The sequence below is a fragment of the Anabrus simplex genome, chromosome 8, assembly GCF_040414725.1.
Source record: "Anabrus simplex isolate iqAnaSimp1 chromosome 8, ASM4041472v1, whole genome shotgun sequence".
Classification (NCBI taxonomy): Eukaryota; Metazoa; Arthropoda; class Insecta; order Orthoptera; family Tettigoniidae; genus Anabrus; species Anabrus simplex.
Window position 1 is genome coordinate 188,813,588 of NC_090272.1, and position 18,097 is coordinate 188,831,684.

At 42.5% G+C, this 18,097-nt stretch overlaps 1 protein-coding gene across 1 annotated transcript in view; it reads left to right on the forward strand.

Moving 5' to 3' along the window:
- Positions 1-18,097, forward strand: part of heca (headcase) — a 530,564-nt gene that overhangs the window by 123,514 nt on the left and 388,953 nt on the right. The window contains exon 2 of the mRNA XM_067153093.2: positions 17,279-17,375. Coding sequence (XP_067009194.1) covers positions 17,279-17,375 — 97 coding nt within the window. The remainder of the gene's footprint in view (positions 1-17,278; positions 17,376-18,097) is intronic.

Here is an 18,097-nt window from a genome sequence, read left to right on the forward strand (position 1 = left end):
GTTAGGAAAGGCCTAAGAGTGGAAAGGAAGCAGCCTTGGCCTTAATTGAGGAACAGGAAAATGGGAAACCACGAAAAACCATCTTCAGGGCTGCCTACAGTGGGGTTCGAACCCACTGTCTCCCGAATGCAAGCTCACAGCTACTTACCGCACGGCTACTTACGTAATTACTTGCACTTTCATCTTCTACCAACATAAGAACACACCATCTGAAACTTTTTGATAGCGTGTAAAACAGTTACTTAGCTACTTACCAGACGGTCCATCGTATCAAGCGGGCGAGTCAATACATCTATCGTCCGCTTTCGTAGCGTAACGGTTAGTGTAATTAGCTGCCGTCCTCGAGGGGCCTGGGTTCGATTCCCGGTACTACCAGAAATTTAAGAATGGCAGGAGGGCTGGTATGTGGCTGAAATGGTACATGCTGCTCACCTCCGTTGGGGGTGTGCCTGATAAGAGCTGCACCACCTTGGGATGAGGACAAGAGTTAAAATTAATATATCTATCGACTTATTCTAGAATGATATCAATTCTTTTGTGGATAGCGCCACTCTGAACAGAGCGTATTGGGTTCATCTTCATTCTTCTTCTACCGAGTAAGTGGCTGTGAGATTTGGGTCACGTAGCTGTCAGCTTACATTCGGGAGATAGTGGGTTCGAGCCCCACTTTCGGCAGCCCAGAAGATGGTTTCCGTGCTTCCAATTTCCACACCAGGCAAATGCTGGGTCTGTACCTCAATTGAGGCCATGGTCGCTTACTTCCCACTACTAGCCGTTTCCATCCCATCGTCGCCATAAGACCTATCTGTGTCGTTGAATAGATCCTTGTGTGAACAAACTACAAAATATAGTCCTCAGACTTCTCGCTCTGATTGGGGGGATGGTGGAGCTTTTACCGTAACCACGTGTGAACTGTCAAGTTCACATTCGCTGTCATTTAACTCCTCGTACGACAGGCATGGTTTTTGAAATAGTCTACAATTCAGATAAGTGTTACGAATAACACTACGAAAATAAAATGTGAATACTTTTCTCACTACTTGTTAAAAGCTTCCCTCTACCATGTTTAACATGGTCTACATGTTTAAGCCACATGCTTTAACGGTCTTACCTTCCCGCTTCCCAAACTCAACAGCAAGAAGGCGACTTGCGTAACACGTATGCGACGTCAGCCAATGTAAGTTCACTCGTACACACCCCTCTTTGTTTACATCCGTTCATATTCTAAAAGTTTCTTGGTGGTGATTATTGTTTTAAGAGGAAGTACAACTGGGCAGCCATCCTCAATTACCGCTAATCAGAGTAAAAATGGAAGGGTTCCGACGGTTCGAAGAATGAAGGCATCCGCGAAAGAAATGGAAGGGCCACGAGGGGCTTAAAAATGGTCTCTAGGCCTCACAAATCCAATACCGTCGGGGTCAGAAGAGAACAGGAAGGCCGATAAGAAAAATGAAAGTGAGGAGGCGACCCTAAGTAAGTGGAAGCAAGGGCCATTGAGAGCAGTTGAGGGCCGTGATCGTCAACTCACCCTCGCAATTTGGGTGGGTACCAGTTGCATTGATGAACTCGTGTGTACACGCATGCACACAAATGGTGTTGCGACTTAAACAATCAACACTACCCCACTTCAATGCCGAAAAGGAGGAGAAAGGTGTGAACGGGTAGTGCTGAAGGCACACGGTACTATGTATCCGTCATTGTTCCCATTTCAATCACAATGCAGTCTTGTTTGTAGCGGACTGTCAACCTGCAGCAATGCGTTAAGCGAGGAGGTGGGGGTGACGCCATGCTTTGTTTATGTCGGGATACGAATTTTGTGCATGCGTGAACAATACTAGCTGATCAGATGGGGACATTCCTTGAACGGGGATGACAAACGGCACGCTAATTAGGTTGCAGACCGAGAGGAAGATAGGATGATACTTGTATCACGCTAAGATGTGGAGAAATACTGACATGTGAAAATATTTAGCAGGGTGATGTACAATATTAAACTTCACTTTCATAAATGTGTTTTATTAAAAAGTAGGTGCGGTTTGGCTGGCATCGAGAAAAAGGTTCCTGCATTCCGAGTGGTCTAGCTCGTAGGACCCCATAAAGACGGACAGTGGTTCGAGACCAGCGATTCCAAGAAAAGCCGAAGTTGAAAACAGACAAGAAGTGGACTGGTGAAAGACAGGAAGCTCACAGAAAGCAAATGCGGGAGTACTGGGAAGGAATTAAAGCTCCAGGATGCAAACTGTTGAAATAACGTGGTCCACAGCTGGCCGAAACGAAGCAGAATAATAATAATAATAATAATAATAATAATAATAATAATAATAATAATAATAATAATAATAATAATAATAAATGAAATAAATGTTACTAAAGCATCACAATTTTCGACCACGCTTGATAATCACAGTTTTACGAATTTGAAAGTTATTTACCACTCGCAACTCTTTACATTTTCATTTTAACTAACATCTTGTTGGACGCGAAGCACTCGAGCAAATGGGCAGGTACTCCGAGTGTGAGTCATCAGCGTATCTCTACCCCTATCCCACACCTCCCATCCAGAAGTTTCGACTCCCCCTGCCCTGGGGTTTCCTATTTTAGTCGCCTCTTCCGACAAGCAGAGAATATCGTGGATGTATTCAACCCCACCTACTGGGGATTTTAATCCGTAATGTTTTCGTTCCATATGTGCCAGTAGTAACAGCTATGAACTAACAAACACCTGAACAGTTGAACCTAAATTATAATTACAGACCAAGAAACAATCCCATTAAATTACAAGTAAAAGCTACAAATACAGTGAGGAGCGTTAAAATTCCCGTCGCACTGCATATGGTTCATCTGAGCGTGGTGTTGGAAATGTGTCACATCGGACGTTGGTAGGCCTGGTGTCATTATCGTAATTATCAGTCCCGCACACCAACTGTTTTCCTCTGTTTCCTGCTTCTATTTATAAAGTGGAGGTATATTTGTTGTTTATCGCGGGGGCCCCAAGGTCATCCAGTGTTCAAGGTTAGCGTCTTGTTTACCAACGCGCATGCGGGATGCAGGTGTTACTTTTTTTTTTTTTTTAGTAATGATAAAACCATGCCTTGGCCATGGTAATAGCTTCCCTTTTTCTCCCCTCTAACGTTACGCATTGTTTTCGGAACCGGAACCATTCCAGGCATTTGGTTATAACAACACGGTTCGAAAGTAAGACTTGGCTATCCTAAACTCAAGAATGAATGGCGCTATGGTGTCACAGTAATACTTACAGGCCCCGCAATAGCTGGCCGACATACTGGCTAGCTTTTTACTAAGGCGTTACAATGCGTAACGTTAGGTTGGGGGGGGGGGAGGGGAGGAGGAAATCCTTATCGAGCGAGTTGGCAACGCGGCAAGGGTCGTGTAGCTGTAAGTTTGCATTCGGGAGATAATGGGTTCGAGCTCAACTGTCCAGAGCCCGAAATGGTTTTCCATGGTTTCTCATTTTCATTGTGGGGCAGAACGTTAAGGCCACCGCTGCTACCTTCCTAGCCCTGACCCTCCCCTTTCCGTCCGTCTGTGAATATCGTGGGTTTGAACAGGTAACAACAGTTAGTATGCTTTTTGTTGTTGTTACAATGGAAGCCGTGCTTTTCTGTGTCGGCTTTACGTGTATCATTCTATGGAACACAAGCTATAAATTAATCCAGCATTAGTACATACCTCAAAAAGAAAACATTTTATTAATGAGAGAACGACCTGTTTCCTGCTATAACAACAACCTCATATTATATCAGATCATATATTTATATGAACATATGCAGTATGTACATTTTTATTTTTATGCAAGGTAATATTGTGAACAAGTGAAGCTGTCAGTTGAATGTTGAAATTCTGTCTCCAACGGTATACTGAGCCGCAGGGAGTTGCGAACGTACTCAGACCAGAATGCACCCAGTAAAAACATTTTCTCAATTAAAGAGGTGGTGAACACACAATTTTAGAATGCAGAATTTTAACATTTAGATTACCTCTTCTCCGCCTCTGTGGTGTAGTGATTTAATGTAATTAGCTGCCATCCTCGGATGCCCGAGTTCGATTCCAGGCTCTGCCACGAAATTTGAAAGTGGTACGAGGACTGGAACGGGGTCTGCTCAGCCTCGAAAGGCCTACTGAGTAGAGAGGGGTTCAATTCCCACCTCAGCCATCCTAGAAGTGGTTTTCCGTGGTTTCCCAGTTCTTCTCCAGGTGAATGCCGGGATGGTAGCTAACTTCAGGCCACGGCCGCCGCTTCCTTACCTCTTCCTTGTCTATTCCTTCCAATCTTCCCATCCCCCACAAGGTCCCTGTTCGGCATAGCAGGTGAGGCCGCCTGGGCGAGGTGCTAATCTTCCTTCCCAGTTGTATCCCCGACCAAATGTCTCACGTTCCAGGGCACTGCCCTAGAGGCGGTAGAGGTGGGATTCCTCGCTGAATCCGAGGGAATAACCAATCCTGGTGGGTAAACTGATTAAATATAATAATAATAATAATAATAATAATAATAATAATAATAATAATAATAATAATAATAATGTGTTGAACACACAATTTTAGAATGTAAAATTTTAACATTTACACCTAGATGACCTTTTGTTATGAAAGGGATTTGCCTGAAAATTTCTCAGACACGAGTAGAAACACCATCGAAAGAATATAAGCAATATATCAAGAGCTTCAGTATTTATCTAGAGAGGGTCTGAAGCTCGATTTGAATATTTCGACTATATTATTTTAGCGAATAATTACAGAATTAAATAGATAATGATAATATAACTGCATGGATATAACACGAATCGTCCGACTCATTGGCTGAATGCTCAGCGTTGAGGCCTTCGGTTCAGAGGGTCCCGGGTTCGATTCCCGGCCGGGTCGGGAATTTTAATCGCGTCTGATTATTTTTTTCTGGCCCGGGGACTGGGTGTTTGTTTGACCCAACACTTTCCTCTTCATATTCAGACAACACACTACACTACCAACTACCACAGAAATACGCAATAGTAATTACATTCCTCCATATGGGATTGGCGTCAGGAAGGGCATCCGGCCGTAAAACATGGTGAAATCCACATGTGCGACACAGTTCGCACCCGCGACCCTACAGATGTGGGAAGAGCGGAAGAAGAAGAAGAAGAAAAGAAGAGGATATAACACGAATCGAATATTTAAAGATTCTTAACGTACTCGGAGAACAAAACTGTCGGCACGGAAATATGCTGTTTTATTTTTGCAGTAAAATTCTTTGCGCCACAGTTCCGCAGTATGTCGGATTCATGACAATAACACAGTTACGCCCTGTTGGTTTTGTGGTGTGTGGTCAAAGATATTGCCCTATTCTGATAAATTTACTATTGCGTGCTTTGTACTGGTTGGTAGTGTGTTCAATCTAGAGCAGGGGTTTCCAAATGGCGGCCCGCGGGCCGCATGTGGCCCGCGAAGCTATTTCTTGCGGCCCAGCGAGGACTTTAAAAATGTATTTTAAGAAATGTGAAGAAAATCTACGAAAAATATTCGATAGCTCGTTCAAAAATATATTCATTTTTATATCCTGTATAGACCAAAGTCAGAACTTATTCATTCATTCATGGATTCTTTGATTTAGTAAAATGAAAATCCAAGATTCGCCGGAAAATGAGCCCTCACAGATACCAGTTCTAGCCCTTAACTACTATAAAAATGGCTATGGGATCCATACCAATTCTTGAACTACATGCCAACCTCACTGTGGCCTTTTTATTCAACGTACCATGCAGTGAATACCAAGAAATTCTTTAAAAGCCATTGGTGTAAGAAGCGGTTTCATTTCTTCGTTCTTCTCTCATTGGCAGTATTGGCTGGTACACAGTGAACATTTTCAGGGACGTACTCCTGGAAGTACATTGTTGGGATTTTAGGCTCTTACAAATGTATAGCATTGTGCCCTTCACAGTACTCCCACTAAATTATCCTTTTTGTTTTAACTACATTATTAATTTTAGTTTGTCTTTCGTTTTACTTCTTTTTTTTCATTTGTCAAATATTATTTTAAATGAACTGACATTGTTGGGTGCTCTTCGTCCAAATTCGATCGCCCTGGGTATAATAGTGATTATTGTTAATTTCACTCATTTATGCAATTTTAAAGTACTGTTTTAAGCAATTGAATTTATTAAACCTTTATTTCAATTTCACATTATTTTGTATACTGGTACCTCTGTTCTATTTGCGGAATTTTACGAAAATTCGCTTATTATTAAAGTGCGACCCGGCGTCATGCTTCAGGTTTCCAATGCGGCCCTTGAGTTCTTACCAATTGGAAACCCCTGATCTAGAGGAAGATGTATACTGTATATCGTTTACTACCTTCTCCTGAATTAGGGTGTATTTTAAGTCCATAAAGTTTTGGTGTTGGAATCCCCCAAAACAATCACGTTGCTAAACACGTTTATCAGACGAAGGTTATCTCCATGCAGCGATAAGATACCATGTATTTCAGCTTGATATATATACTATTTATATCACACAGTTTATCTTTGTTGTATTATCAAATGCTTATGTAGCGGAGTCACGGGTTATCACTTGTTTTTAATACATGTACGGTAGATAACCTTCTCTTTGCACTGGCCACTGCATCGCAACAGAACTCGAAAGATAAATAAAAGGAGGGAAAAGTTGGAGCTTTCATTTGGGAAATATTGAATGGTTGGGTAATGCTCAAGGCAACTAACCTTTAGTTATAATAATAATAATAATAATAATAATAATAATAATAATAATAATAATAATAATACACATCCAATTACCTTTCCAAGAAACTCAGTAACATGACCCCGTGTTATCTACGCCTCTGATTGTTTCGTGATGACCAGGAAGGGCACACTTAGGAAAATAGGGCTTAAGGAACGGAAAATCGTAAAGAAAATATTAGGACCTGTAGGAGAAAAGGACGGCACTTGAGGCACAACAATGAATTCTGTGATAATCAGGAAGACGTAATCACATCCATGAGGAAAAGGCAACTAGGCTTCTATGGCCAGTTGACTGCTTGGATCCCTGTTGGCTCACCAACAAGATCTTCAGCACTACTGATAGAGGGAGGGCATCCAAGGAGAAGTAGATTACCGCTCTGAAACAGTAAGAAATTCCACTAAACACCATACAGGACCTATCCCAATTCCGACGGATCGCTGTGCAGGGTGTCTTCGCAGTGTCCTTCACCAACAAGAAAAAACACAGGAACCACAGAACCGAAGTGGACAGAAGAGAGTAAGCTGGCACACAGTCAGAAAATGAAATCTTTCTGGGCCAAGGAAAAACAAAAGACCCATGTAAAGAGTCAAAACGAGCCCGTGGTCCTAAGTAGACCAAAATAATAATAATAATAATAATAATAATAATAATAATAATAATAATACCCCAAAGTTCAAGGTTCGAATCCTGGTCATTGTTGCGTTGAAACTTTTACCTGAATAGAAAAAGTTGGTGTCAGAAAGAGCATCCGGCTTTAAATCTCCCAAGGGAGCCAGAACAGTTACAACGACACTAGAAATACCCGAATAAAGTGAAGAAAGTTTGTTGTATGTTTAATCCTCAGCCCGAAGTCTGGTTGGATCCTCAACAGCTCCGCCATCAGCTGTCATAGATGGCCTAGGCGTCACTGAAGAGGCGTACGAAGGAAATGAGGAGCGAGATAGTTTCCCGTTGCTTTCCTCACCGAGCCAGAAGTTGCTATTACATATCAGTCTGCCAAGCCCACTGAAATGCATGCACCAACCGACCCTATGAGCAATATTTTCACACCATTCATAGCAGGGACTGGCTGCAGATGGAATGGCATTACTAGCATCACTCATACCTCAGTCACTTTCATTTTGTCAAAGCCAAGGATAAAGCTGAGACAGACCAATGAAAGTAACAAAATTGCTCTACCTCATACCAGAAGACATAGTGCACTGTAAACACTAGGTCCCGCCAGCAAAGGCACGAAGAAAGTTTAATGATAATAAGGGGCGTGCCAGATGCGACCGTGCCGCATGTGACCCGTGTCACTGACGACCGCATAATCTGTAATCGTGCGGGATGCGACCGGCGTTGACAAGCAAATTGTCATTTGATAAGTTATGTCATCACCCAAGATAAGGTAAGCTAAACGAACTGCAATGCCATTTCAATAAGTCCTATAAGCAGCTACTGCCCCAACTTTACATAACACTTCTGTGGGAAACTCGTTTTACAACACGAAACATAGTGATGCGTTTACGTCTTTTCCCACCGGGCGAGTTGGCCATGCGGTTAGAGGCGCGTGGCCCTGAGCTTGCATCCGGGAGATAGTGGGTTCGAATCCCACTGTCGGAAGCTCTGAAGATGGTTTTCCGTGGTTTCCCATTTTCACACCAGGCAAATGCTGGGGCTGTACTTTAATTAAGACCAGGGCCGCTTCCTTCCCATTCCTAGCCCTTTCCTATCCCATCGTCACCTTAAGACCTGTCTGTGTCGGTGCGACGTAATGCCATTAGCAACAACAAATCCGAATTCTCTGAAGTTATTTACGACTTAGGCCTACTTACTTATCGTGTCCTATTAGTACCAGGAGTGTCCGAGGACGTGTTCAGCTTACCTGGTGCAGGTCTTTCTACCTAACTCCCGTGGGCGGCCTGCGCGTCTGGATGTGGGATTATGATAATGAAATAGGGAGAGATGAAACCCGGTTTCGGGACGTAGCCTACTCCTCTCGAATAATACCAAGGGGTCTGCTCAATGCTTTACGTCTCCATCCGACGGCCGAATCACCATCAACAGCATCATATCCCCTCACTCCATTTGAATACTGCGAAAAGGTTTGGATTTGAATCCAGGCTCTTGGCATGCAATCTAGTGATTAGAAATTGTCTACCACCAACTTTCCTACCCTGCCGGCCAACATTCTGATGGTGATTTTTTTTTTCATCCAGGCTAAGTGGCTCAGACGGCCCAGACGGTTGAGATGCTGGTCTTCCGACTCCAACTTGGCAGGTTCGATCCTGGCTCAGTCCGGTGATATTTGAACGTGCACAAATACGTCAGCTTTGTGTCGGTGGATTTACTGGCACGTAAAATAAGTCCTGCGGGACTAAATTCCGGCACCTCGGCGTTTCTTAAACCATAATAGTAGTTACTGGGTCGTAAAGCCAGCAACATTATTATATTTTTTCTTTCGATTAACCGTTGCAACGGCACTCGAACCTGCTAACCACGGTGTCAGACATTTATTTTAGAAAAGATCAAGTTAGCTACTTATAAGCAATCTGCCACTTGGTGACAGCCCTTAATGCAGATCAATTGTAAGTGATTGATGGGTCGCATGCGGCACGATGCTTATCCTTTCGGTCGCTATTGGCACGATAATGGCCTGGTCTCATCCGGCACGGTCGCATCTAGCACGTAACCGATAATAATATCAAATAATATCTAGGCCCAAAACATGCCGACGAACAAAACCAATTCAGAGGCGGACAGGAAATCAAACAATACAATATTCACAGCGACATTAGAAAACTCAGGTTAAGATTCGGTGGACATATAAGAATGCATCCCGACAGACTTACAAAACAAATTATTTGAATTGTACGAAAACAGTAAAGCCAAACCAGACACAGTGAAATGGATTGGCAAAATAAAAACCGATTTGAAACAGGCAGGATTTACACATTCAGAATCATGCAGAAACAGCATACATTCAAAAAACAAAACAAAAATGAAGATGTTTTGCTGTTGATTCCGTCCTGCAATCTGACATTAATAGACGGTACGAGTACGTACTATCGATGCAGCTATTTGATATTCATGTATTTTACAATTACAAACAACACTAAGGTCTCCCTTGCAGAAGCTCTTTTGGAGATGTGGTGTTGGAGCAGGATGCTGCGTGTATAGTGGACTGAAAACGGAACGGTCTATCATTTAGCAACTCAGCATCTCCAAACATCTTTCTTCCCGTGTCAGTCGGAAGATCCTTAAACTCATCCGGCGCATCACGAGAAGAGATGACCGAGTGAGTTGGCCGTGCGGATAGGGTCGCGCAGCTGTGAGCTTTCATTCGAGAGATAGTGGGTTCGAACCCCACTGTCGGTAGCCTCGAAGATGGTTTTTCGTGGTTTCCCATTTTCTCAGCAGGCAATGCTGGGGCTGTACCTTAATTAAGGCCACGGCCGCTTCCTTCCCACTCCTAGCGCTTTCCTTTAGTGCAAGAGAAGGCCTAATGGCCTTAACTACGCCAATAAAGACATCTGTCTGTCTATGTATCTATCTCATCGTCGTCATAAGACCTGTATTTGTCCGTGCGACGAGAAGAAATTTGAAAAAAAAAAAAAAAAAAAAAAAAAGGAGAAGAGATGGAGAAGAATCTTGAGAAATGCACCGTGTAAGAGAAGGGTACGCCCGAATAATTTCAACAAAGGTGACGGCTATATACTGAGTAGATCATGGCTACCCTCCATAGTTAACTCGTCAACATCTTTCTCCGTGACTCTGGAGGCCCTGGAATGAACTATATTTCTAACAGGGTCTCTCTATCTTGAGTCTGGTTACTATGGAGTGACCGTTCCCATTATGCTTTGCTACTGCTCTGAAGACGATCCTGATCAAGGATCATATAAGAGAAATGATCCTGGTCGCAGGATCGAAACGCGTCAGCTGGTATTTAATATTACACGACCTAATATCCCCAAATAATTATCATAATGCCATTTAGTGGTCGTGAAAGTCTACGTATTAAGGTATGGACATGTTTTAAAAGGACAGAGAAGTCATTTTTTTCTGCGAGTTTTAAATTGTTGCCATTTTACTGGTGTCCGCTGCTATAGTTTGCTGGTCATCATCACTTAATCATTTTGTTGTATATACTGTACTTTGTTAATCTGTTTAATCCTAAGTGTTATTAATTCCTTAAATAGTGACAAATCACGCATACCTGGAGGCAGACACCATGAACGTTGAGTAAAATGGAATGTTGGTCTACGTGACCTGATTCGGAAGGTAAACCATGATGAAATTGAAACCCCGTGGAATTTTGTGTAAAGTTCGGAATCGCTACCCTGACTCATCCGTTATTGATAACATCTCTCACATTTCGTTAAAACGTATTAAGTAGATTTATTGCATCAGAGATGATATGTGAACGTATAAATTAAACGCTGGAGGCAGTCAGCCGCCCAGCTACTAAAATTTAATAGAAACTGATATTCCGCCTGCAGGGGGACGCCACATTGGTAGGCTTAAAACAAGCAAAGGTCCTTGGCCGCACGTAGATGAATCTGCATTGATGGAAATTTTAAACCTGCCGTGTCGTGTTTGCAATGGTAAATTAAGTAATGTCGTTCGTGCCATAATCTTTTAAATCACATAGCAATAATTTCATTTGTGTTATTTTCATTTTTCCAATTTTGTTTCTGCTAATCTGATGTTTTCTAAAGTTTTTTGTGATGTCAGAGGTAAATATAGCACAGATCTATAAAATGTATCGATGTAGAAAATGTTGAAGTTAACTAGTATCCCCTGCAGTGAAGTAGAATTCGTGATCGACTCAAAATATATAGAATATATTGCAGCCAATGGCCATATGTTACAATAAATAAGGAATAAATAACTATAAAATGATTTTTCACGAGAGTTTAATCCTGATGTAAACAAGGCATGTCCACGCCTCAGCCAAAGAAAGAGTTGTGATTCGCTGAGCGTGTAGTATCGACCTCCGCCCCGTCAACGTCTCGTGTTCGGACATACAGTGCTGCGCATATTACGTAAAATAGACGAGGAACAGTTTTTGAGCTGTGCGAAACTAAACAGAGGGGTCTAAAGGGAGATCTACTGCTGAAGATTAGGGCCTACGTTATTTATTTATTTATTCATTTCTGAATATTAAAGAAAGCTATCGTAGGCTAGAGCACCTCTTGCTCCATTTCTCTCACTACGTACTGACACTGACTGCTGCTGCAAGATGCAACACCTTATCTCCACGCTGTACAGCTTGGGACTTTCCCTCGCTATGAGAAGACTTCCTGCATTACACCACGCCTTCTGCCTTCATATCTCGTTATTTAATCACTGTTTTATTTTTTAAAAAATATAGATACACACCGGTATATATGACAACCATATTTTAATTTGATTACGTACTCTTTCAGACTATCTAAATGTAATAAACTAAGATAAAATTAAATTAATGCCACGTACTAATTTTCTTCGAGCTCGCATACAGTCCAGTGAGTTCGACGGTTGCTTCTCCAATCGACTACGTCTGTGTCCACGTGCAAAGCCAAGGTGCTCCGCCTATTTGTTTACATCAGGATTAAACTCTCGTGAAAAATCATAGTCGCATAATTCTTTCAAAGACTTCCTCTTCGGGCACTTATCGAGATAGTAACGATCACAAGTATTATCGCAGAGAGACCATACACAGTTCACGGTAGGTGTATGAAACTTGGTTGTGCGGCAAACTTTATGGTGAAAACCATGTACCGCAAATCTAGTAACAAGATGACGTAACTCGTAGTTGGAAACTGTCCATTCTCTGCTGATCATAGCGTCAGTAGAGTAAAAGTCACTCCAAATCTCTGCTTTTTTTCGATAATGCTCTTGCAGTAGTTCGTGATAAGGCGTCGTTGAAGGTAGTGACAGGCCGAATCTCAGGTCTACTTTTCTGAAAAGGGTGCTTTGTGTTTCTAAATGGACACCATCCAGACTGGTCTATCGACTCAAAAATGTATCGACATTATTGTTAAATGTCGATAGAAGAGGAACGAGAAATCATGACATAAGGTGGTCAAGACCGTATAGGGCTCTCCTAGTTGTTTATTAATAATAATAACAACATACCACGACCAGTAAATGAATGTATGGAGCATTCATAACATTCTTTTCCAGTCGAAGGGTTTTCAAGTTTGAAGTGTTACAAGAATAGGAATCTCTATTCAGTGGTACTTTTTAATATGTTATAGTTGGCGATTATATAATCTTCTTCTTTTTCTTCTTCTGCTTCCTCTTTTTACCCTATTCATTTCGGGTCGAGTTTCCTCGTACTGCGGCGGTACGTTGTTCCATCTTTTGTTGCTGTTGGTGGTAGGTAGCGATCCTGATTGTTTATAATACAATAATAATAATAATAATAATAATAATAATAATAATAATAATAATAATAATAATGCTCCATGGCTAAATGGTTAGTCTGCTGGCCTTTGATCACAGGGGTCCCGGGTTCGATTCCCGGCAGGGTCGGGAATTTTAACCACCATTGGTTATTTTCGCTGGCACAGGGGCTGAGTGTATGTGTCGGCTTCATCACCATTTCATCCTCATCACGACGCGCAGGTCGTCTATGGGAGTCAAATAATAAGATCTGCACCTGGCGAGCCGAACGTTTCCTCGGACACTCCAGGCACTAAAAGCCATACACCATTTCATTTAATAATAATAATAATAATAATAATAATAATAATAATAATGTTATTGCGTTTACGTCCCACTAACTACTTTTACGCTTTTCGGAGACCTGATTTTTCTTTTCCTCTGTCCACTACGTGGGTGGATTTGATGTACTAAGTTCTTCTTTCCTTATTACGTGACTATACCATCTGATACAGCACTCTCCGAGTTGCTCTGTAATCGGTGCAATAATAATAATAATAATAATAATAATAATAATAATAATAATAATAATAATACAGTCGAGTGGACAGCATCAAAACATTCCAGGAGAAACCACCAAAATGTAGACCCAAACTGGTCATATCTGAGAAAGAAAGGAAGATTAGAAGTGAAAGAATGAAGAGGTTCTGGGAGAAGAAGAAGATGAAGAAGAAGCCTTAAGTTCAATGCGGTCCATAGGCGGCCAAATTCGGAAACAAGAAGAATATAGCTGCCTCTGTGGATCTGTGGTAGAGTGTCGGCCTCCGGATCCCAAGATAGTGGGTTCAAACCCGGCAGAGGTAGTCGGATTTTTGAAGGGCGGAAAAGAAGTCCATTCGATACTCCATGTCGTACGATGTCGGCATGTAAAAGATCTCTGGTGACACATTTGGTGTTTACCCGACAAAATTCATTAAATCTCAGCCATAGACGCCCAAGAGAGATCCGGTTTACTCTGTCTGCCATCTAGTGGGCCTAGAGTAAAACGGAACGTCGAAACTGACGAGCAGACAGCCAGATGGCGTCAAATCGAAATGTCTGCACACGGTAGCTGAGGACCTACGATAATAATAATAATAATAATAATACATCTCCGAAGCTCTGGAAGGACAACGGGATGGAAATGTAGTGAATGGTATTGCAACAGGTGCTGAAGATCTATAAGCAATGCTCAGTTGGGTGGCCATGATCGTTAAGGCATTAAGCCTGTATCGACTGACACTGTGGTTAGCCTATTCGAGTCCCGTTGGTGGAAAAAACTTTCATCATCAGAAAGTTGGCCGGCAGGGTATGAGAGATGGTGGTACACAATTTATCATTACTGGACTGTATGCTGAAAGCCTGGATTCCGTTCCAGACCTCTCCGCAGTTGTTCATATGGAGCGAGGGCATATGACGCTCTTGATGGTGATTCGTCCGGGAATCGAACCCGGGACCCCTGTGACCAAAGGCCAGCACGCTAACCATTTAGCCATGGAGCCGGACTTGACCAAGAGAGATCGGACGGGATAGATGAAAGTGAGGAGCCTGGCAAAAGTAAGTGGAAGCACTGCCAGGACTAAGCTAAGGGCCCCGTGGTCGCCAACTCACGCTTCGAAGTTGAGGGCCCGTCACGTAGGTTGAGTGGATCTCGAACCAGCCTTCATATCCAGGTAAAAATATCTTGACTTGGCCGGGAATCGAACCTGGGGACTCCGGCTTTGTTGGTTCAGATTTATAGAGATTGTCATTACTTGTATCAGCGGTTAGTCCGACTCCTTGGCTGAATGGTCAGTATTGCGCCCGTGGCTTTCAGAGGGCCCCGGATTCGATTCCTGGCTACGTCGTGGTTTTTGATGATGATTTTTTAAAAGGGGCCTAACAGCTAGGTCATCGGCCCATTGGGGATCTTAGCGGCATATAATTAATTCCTCTGATTCGAGGACAGACGCACACACACACACACACACACACACACACACACACACATTTCACATACTGGGTGTAGGGAAAGCAGCGTGAGGAGGAGAAGGATGATGAATGGTGGGCTCAGGCGAGTTGTGTCTTTTCATGGCCTATTGGTGGTTTACCAAACAGTAACTAATCAAAAAGGACTTTCCTTAGCTTATACCAAGTAGTTCTAGAGTAGCTGGAACCAGACGGGCTTATTTTTTTATTTTGGCCGGAGTTTTGAAGCCTGATGCCCTACCTGTCGCCTCGTGACTTTTTAGGTGAAAATTCCAACCAAGATCTACCTGGATTCGAACCTCGGTCGTCCAGCAACAAGCCAGCAACTATGCCACTGCGCTGATTTTGCCTCTTTGTTTTCCAAAACAGTGCACTTTATAATTTGTTAATAGGGCTATTGAGTAGGCTATATTTCATTTATCACATTCATTTAAGGAATAAATCCTCTACTTGTGTTGTATCTAAACAAATATCTCTTATATTTTATGGGACCTTTATTGTGTTGCCGGTCCCGCGGTCTAGGGGTAGGAAGCATGCCTTTTAGCGGAAGGCTCTAGGTTCGATTCCGATTTTACCTGGATCTGAGGGCTGGTTCGTGGTCTACCCAGCCTATGTGAGAGCAGTTGAGCTATTAGACGATGAGATAGCGGGTCCGAGCCTAGAATAACGGCTGAGAGGAATTGTTGTGCTGACCATGCGATCACGTAATCTGCGAGCCGTAGGATTGAGCATTGGTCGCTTGATTGGCCGACGCCTTTCAGGGCTGTGGCGCAATGGGATTTATTTTTTATTTGATTTTAAAAATCAAGGTATGTTGTGCGATGTAGTAGAAAGGATGTCAGACATGCCGACGTTTGGACAGTAAACAAACTTGTGACTGCCTTTATGTTGAGATTAGCAGCCGTTAGGGTGAAAACTGGCCAGTCTGCGCAACTGCGCAATTCTCTTGTGGTCGTGATTCCTTGTACAAATGCGTCGCCACAGCAGGTGGCGCACGTTACCGGAAGTACGGTGGATGCGTTGGTAAGTGGGTCATCCAGAGGCACAGGGAAACGCTCGACCCTCATAACCTTCAAAAGTATTATAGCTACTTAAAGGCGTGGGATATAAGTTGAAAAAACTTTACTTTGGGTTGACAGGCAATAATAATATTTTTTCCCCACGTCATGGTGAGTCGCAAGTCACATGTGTAGACTTGGCTCTGGTTTACGGTTGGATACCCCTGCCAGCGGGTCAGAGGCATTAACCAGACGCGTTTGAAATCTCCGATCCGGCCGAAAATCTAACCATGGGCCCTCTGGACCGAACACCTCGACGCTGATTATTCAGCCAAGGAACTGGACAATGATGATGATGATGATGATGATGATGATGATGACAACCGTGGTGGGTAGTTCGGATGGTTCTGAGCTGTAGCTGGTGGGCTCGATCCCAGCTCAGTTCAGTGGTATTTGAAGGCGCTCAAATACGTCCGGCTCGTGTCGGTAGATTTACTGGCACGTTAAAGAACCTTTCCAAGACGCTGGCGGCTAGTGCGCCGTTGGGACACCAAAGTGTCAAAGATGTAGCAATCCAACTGATGAGCCCACTGCTACACTGGGGCTAAACGCTAGTAATTTCACGATTGTAAAAGCTTAAAGAGTTTAAATGTTTTTACCATTCTTATTAATGCTGATGATCAACTAATGACGTACATTAAGTTTGCATGTCGCATCTTTATTCTACGAAACACTACCTTAGAATATTGTCAAAGTTTTGTCTTTACTTCCAGTCCGTGAAACTTTTCCCGTCGTTCTCTCACCAACCAGTCGGGTTGTAGATCTTGACTAGTATTTGTACCCAAGATTTTAATATTCACTGTTGAATTTGTATTTTTGATGTTGCACTTCCGAACAGTCATTTTGCCAGAAGTCCCGCCGGTAATTGAACCATTGATCTAGTTGTCACGGAGGCAGTTGAGCACGATATGCAGTGACGTTTAGTGAGGAGTACCTGTAGCATCGAATCCTGTTTTTGAGTGACAAAAATACGTCTGACTCTTTGTTAGATGCTCTGGATTTTTTTAAAGAATATTCTACATCAGTTTACTTCTTTTTTGATTTGTGATGTGCACTGACATTGAAAAGCCTATGTAACCGAAGTATTCGAGGTCAGAGAAACTCACAGAGATACGAAACTGTTTCAGGCATGGCAATGGAGGAAATGGAATCTTTTCTCGACGCCAGGACTTCAGCAGCTTCAACTCTTTACCGAAACACAAGCTCAACTCCTACCACATCAAGGTAAGTGTATAATTATATCCTTGTTGAAGGTTTTTGGTTGATGTTCTCCAAGTTGCATTTTCTTTTAATGTTCTTGTTGTAAAGACATGTTCACATTGTTTACTCAGCTATGCTTTGGAAAAAGTACTTAATTATTATGTAATGCCGTACATTATTTTGTAAATATTTTAATATTATCATACTTCACCTAGAACTGTATATTTTACCGTCCTTCGGGAAGTCTTCAGCCAGTAACTGCCATTATGCAATATTAGTAGGTTAGGCTACTTAAAGGATTAGTTTCGCTACTCTTTTTAATGATCTACAAATATATCTGCGTATTTCACTCACTAAAGACTTCTCGTGCTCAGCAGTTCGTACTTTCACTTTCATAGATTCCTGAGAGATGAAGTTAATGAAAACTGTGACTGAGTAATACGGACGTCTCTTGCGCTGAATATAACCTCGTGCGGATATAAACGTCACTACTTTAGTAGAGCAGATGTTGGAAGTTGTGATGATTATACGCGCTCCTTTTCCACATCCTTGGTTTCATCATTTTTGTTAAATTACAAATAACTTTAAAAACAGCACTGTGGTTCATTTTTTAAATACTTTCATTTCGTACCCGGAAGGAGTAAGGCGGGCCTCCTAGAGCGTAACGTCCTCTCTCAGGCCAGGAAGATTTGTATCACATCATGGTGAATCGCAAGTGTGGAGAAGGTGAGTGGGTAGCGGAGGTG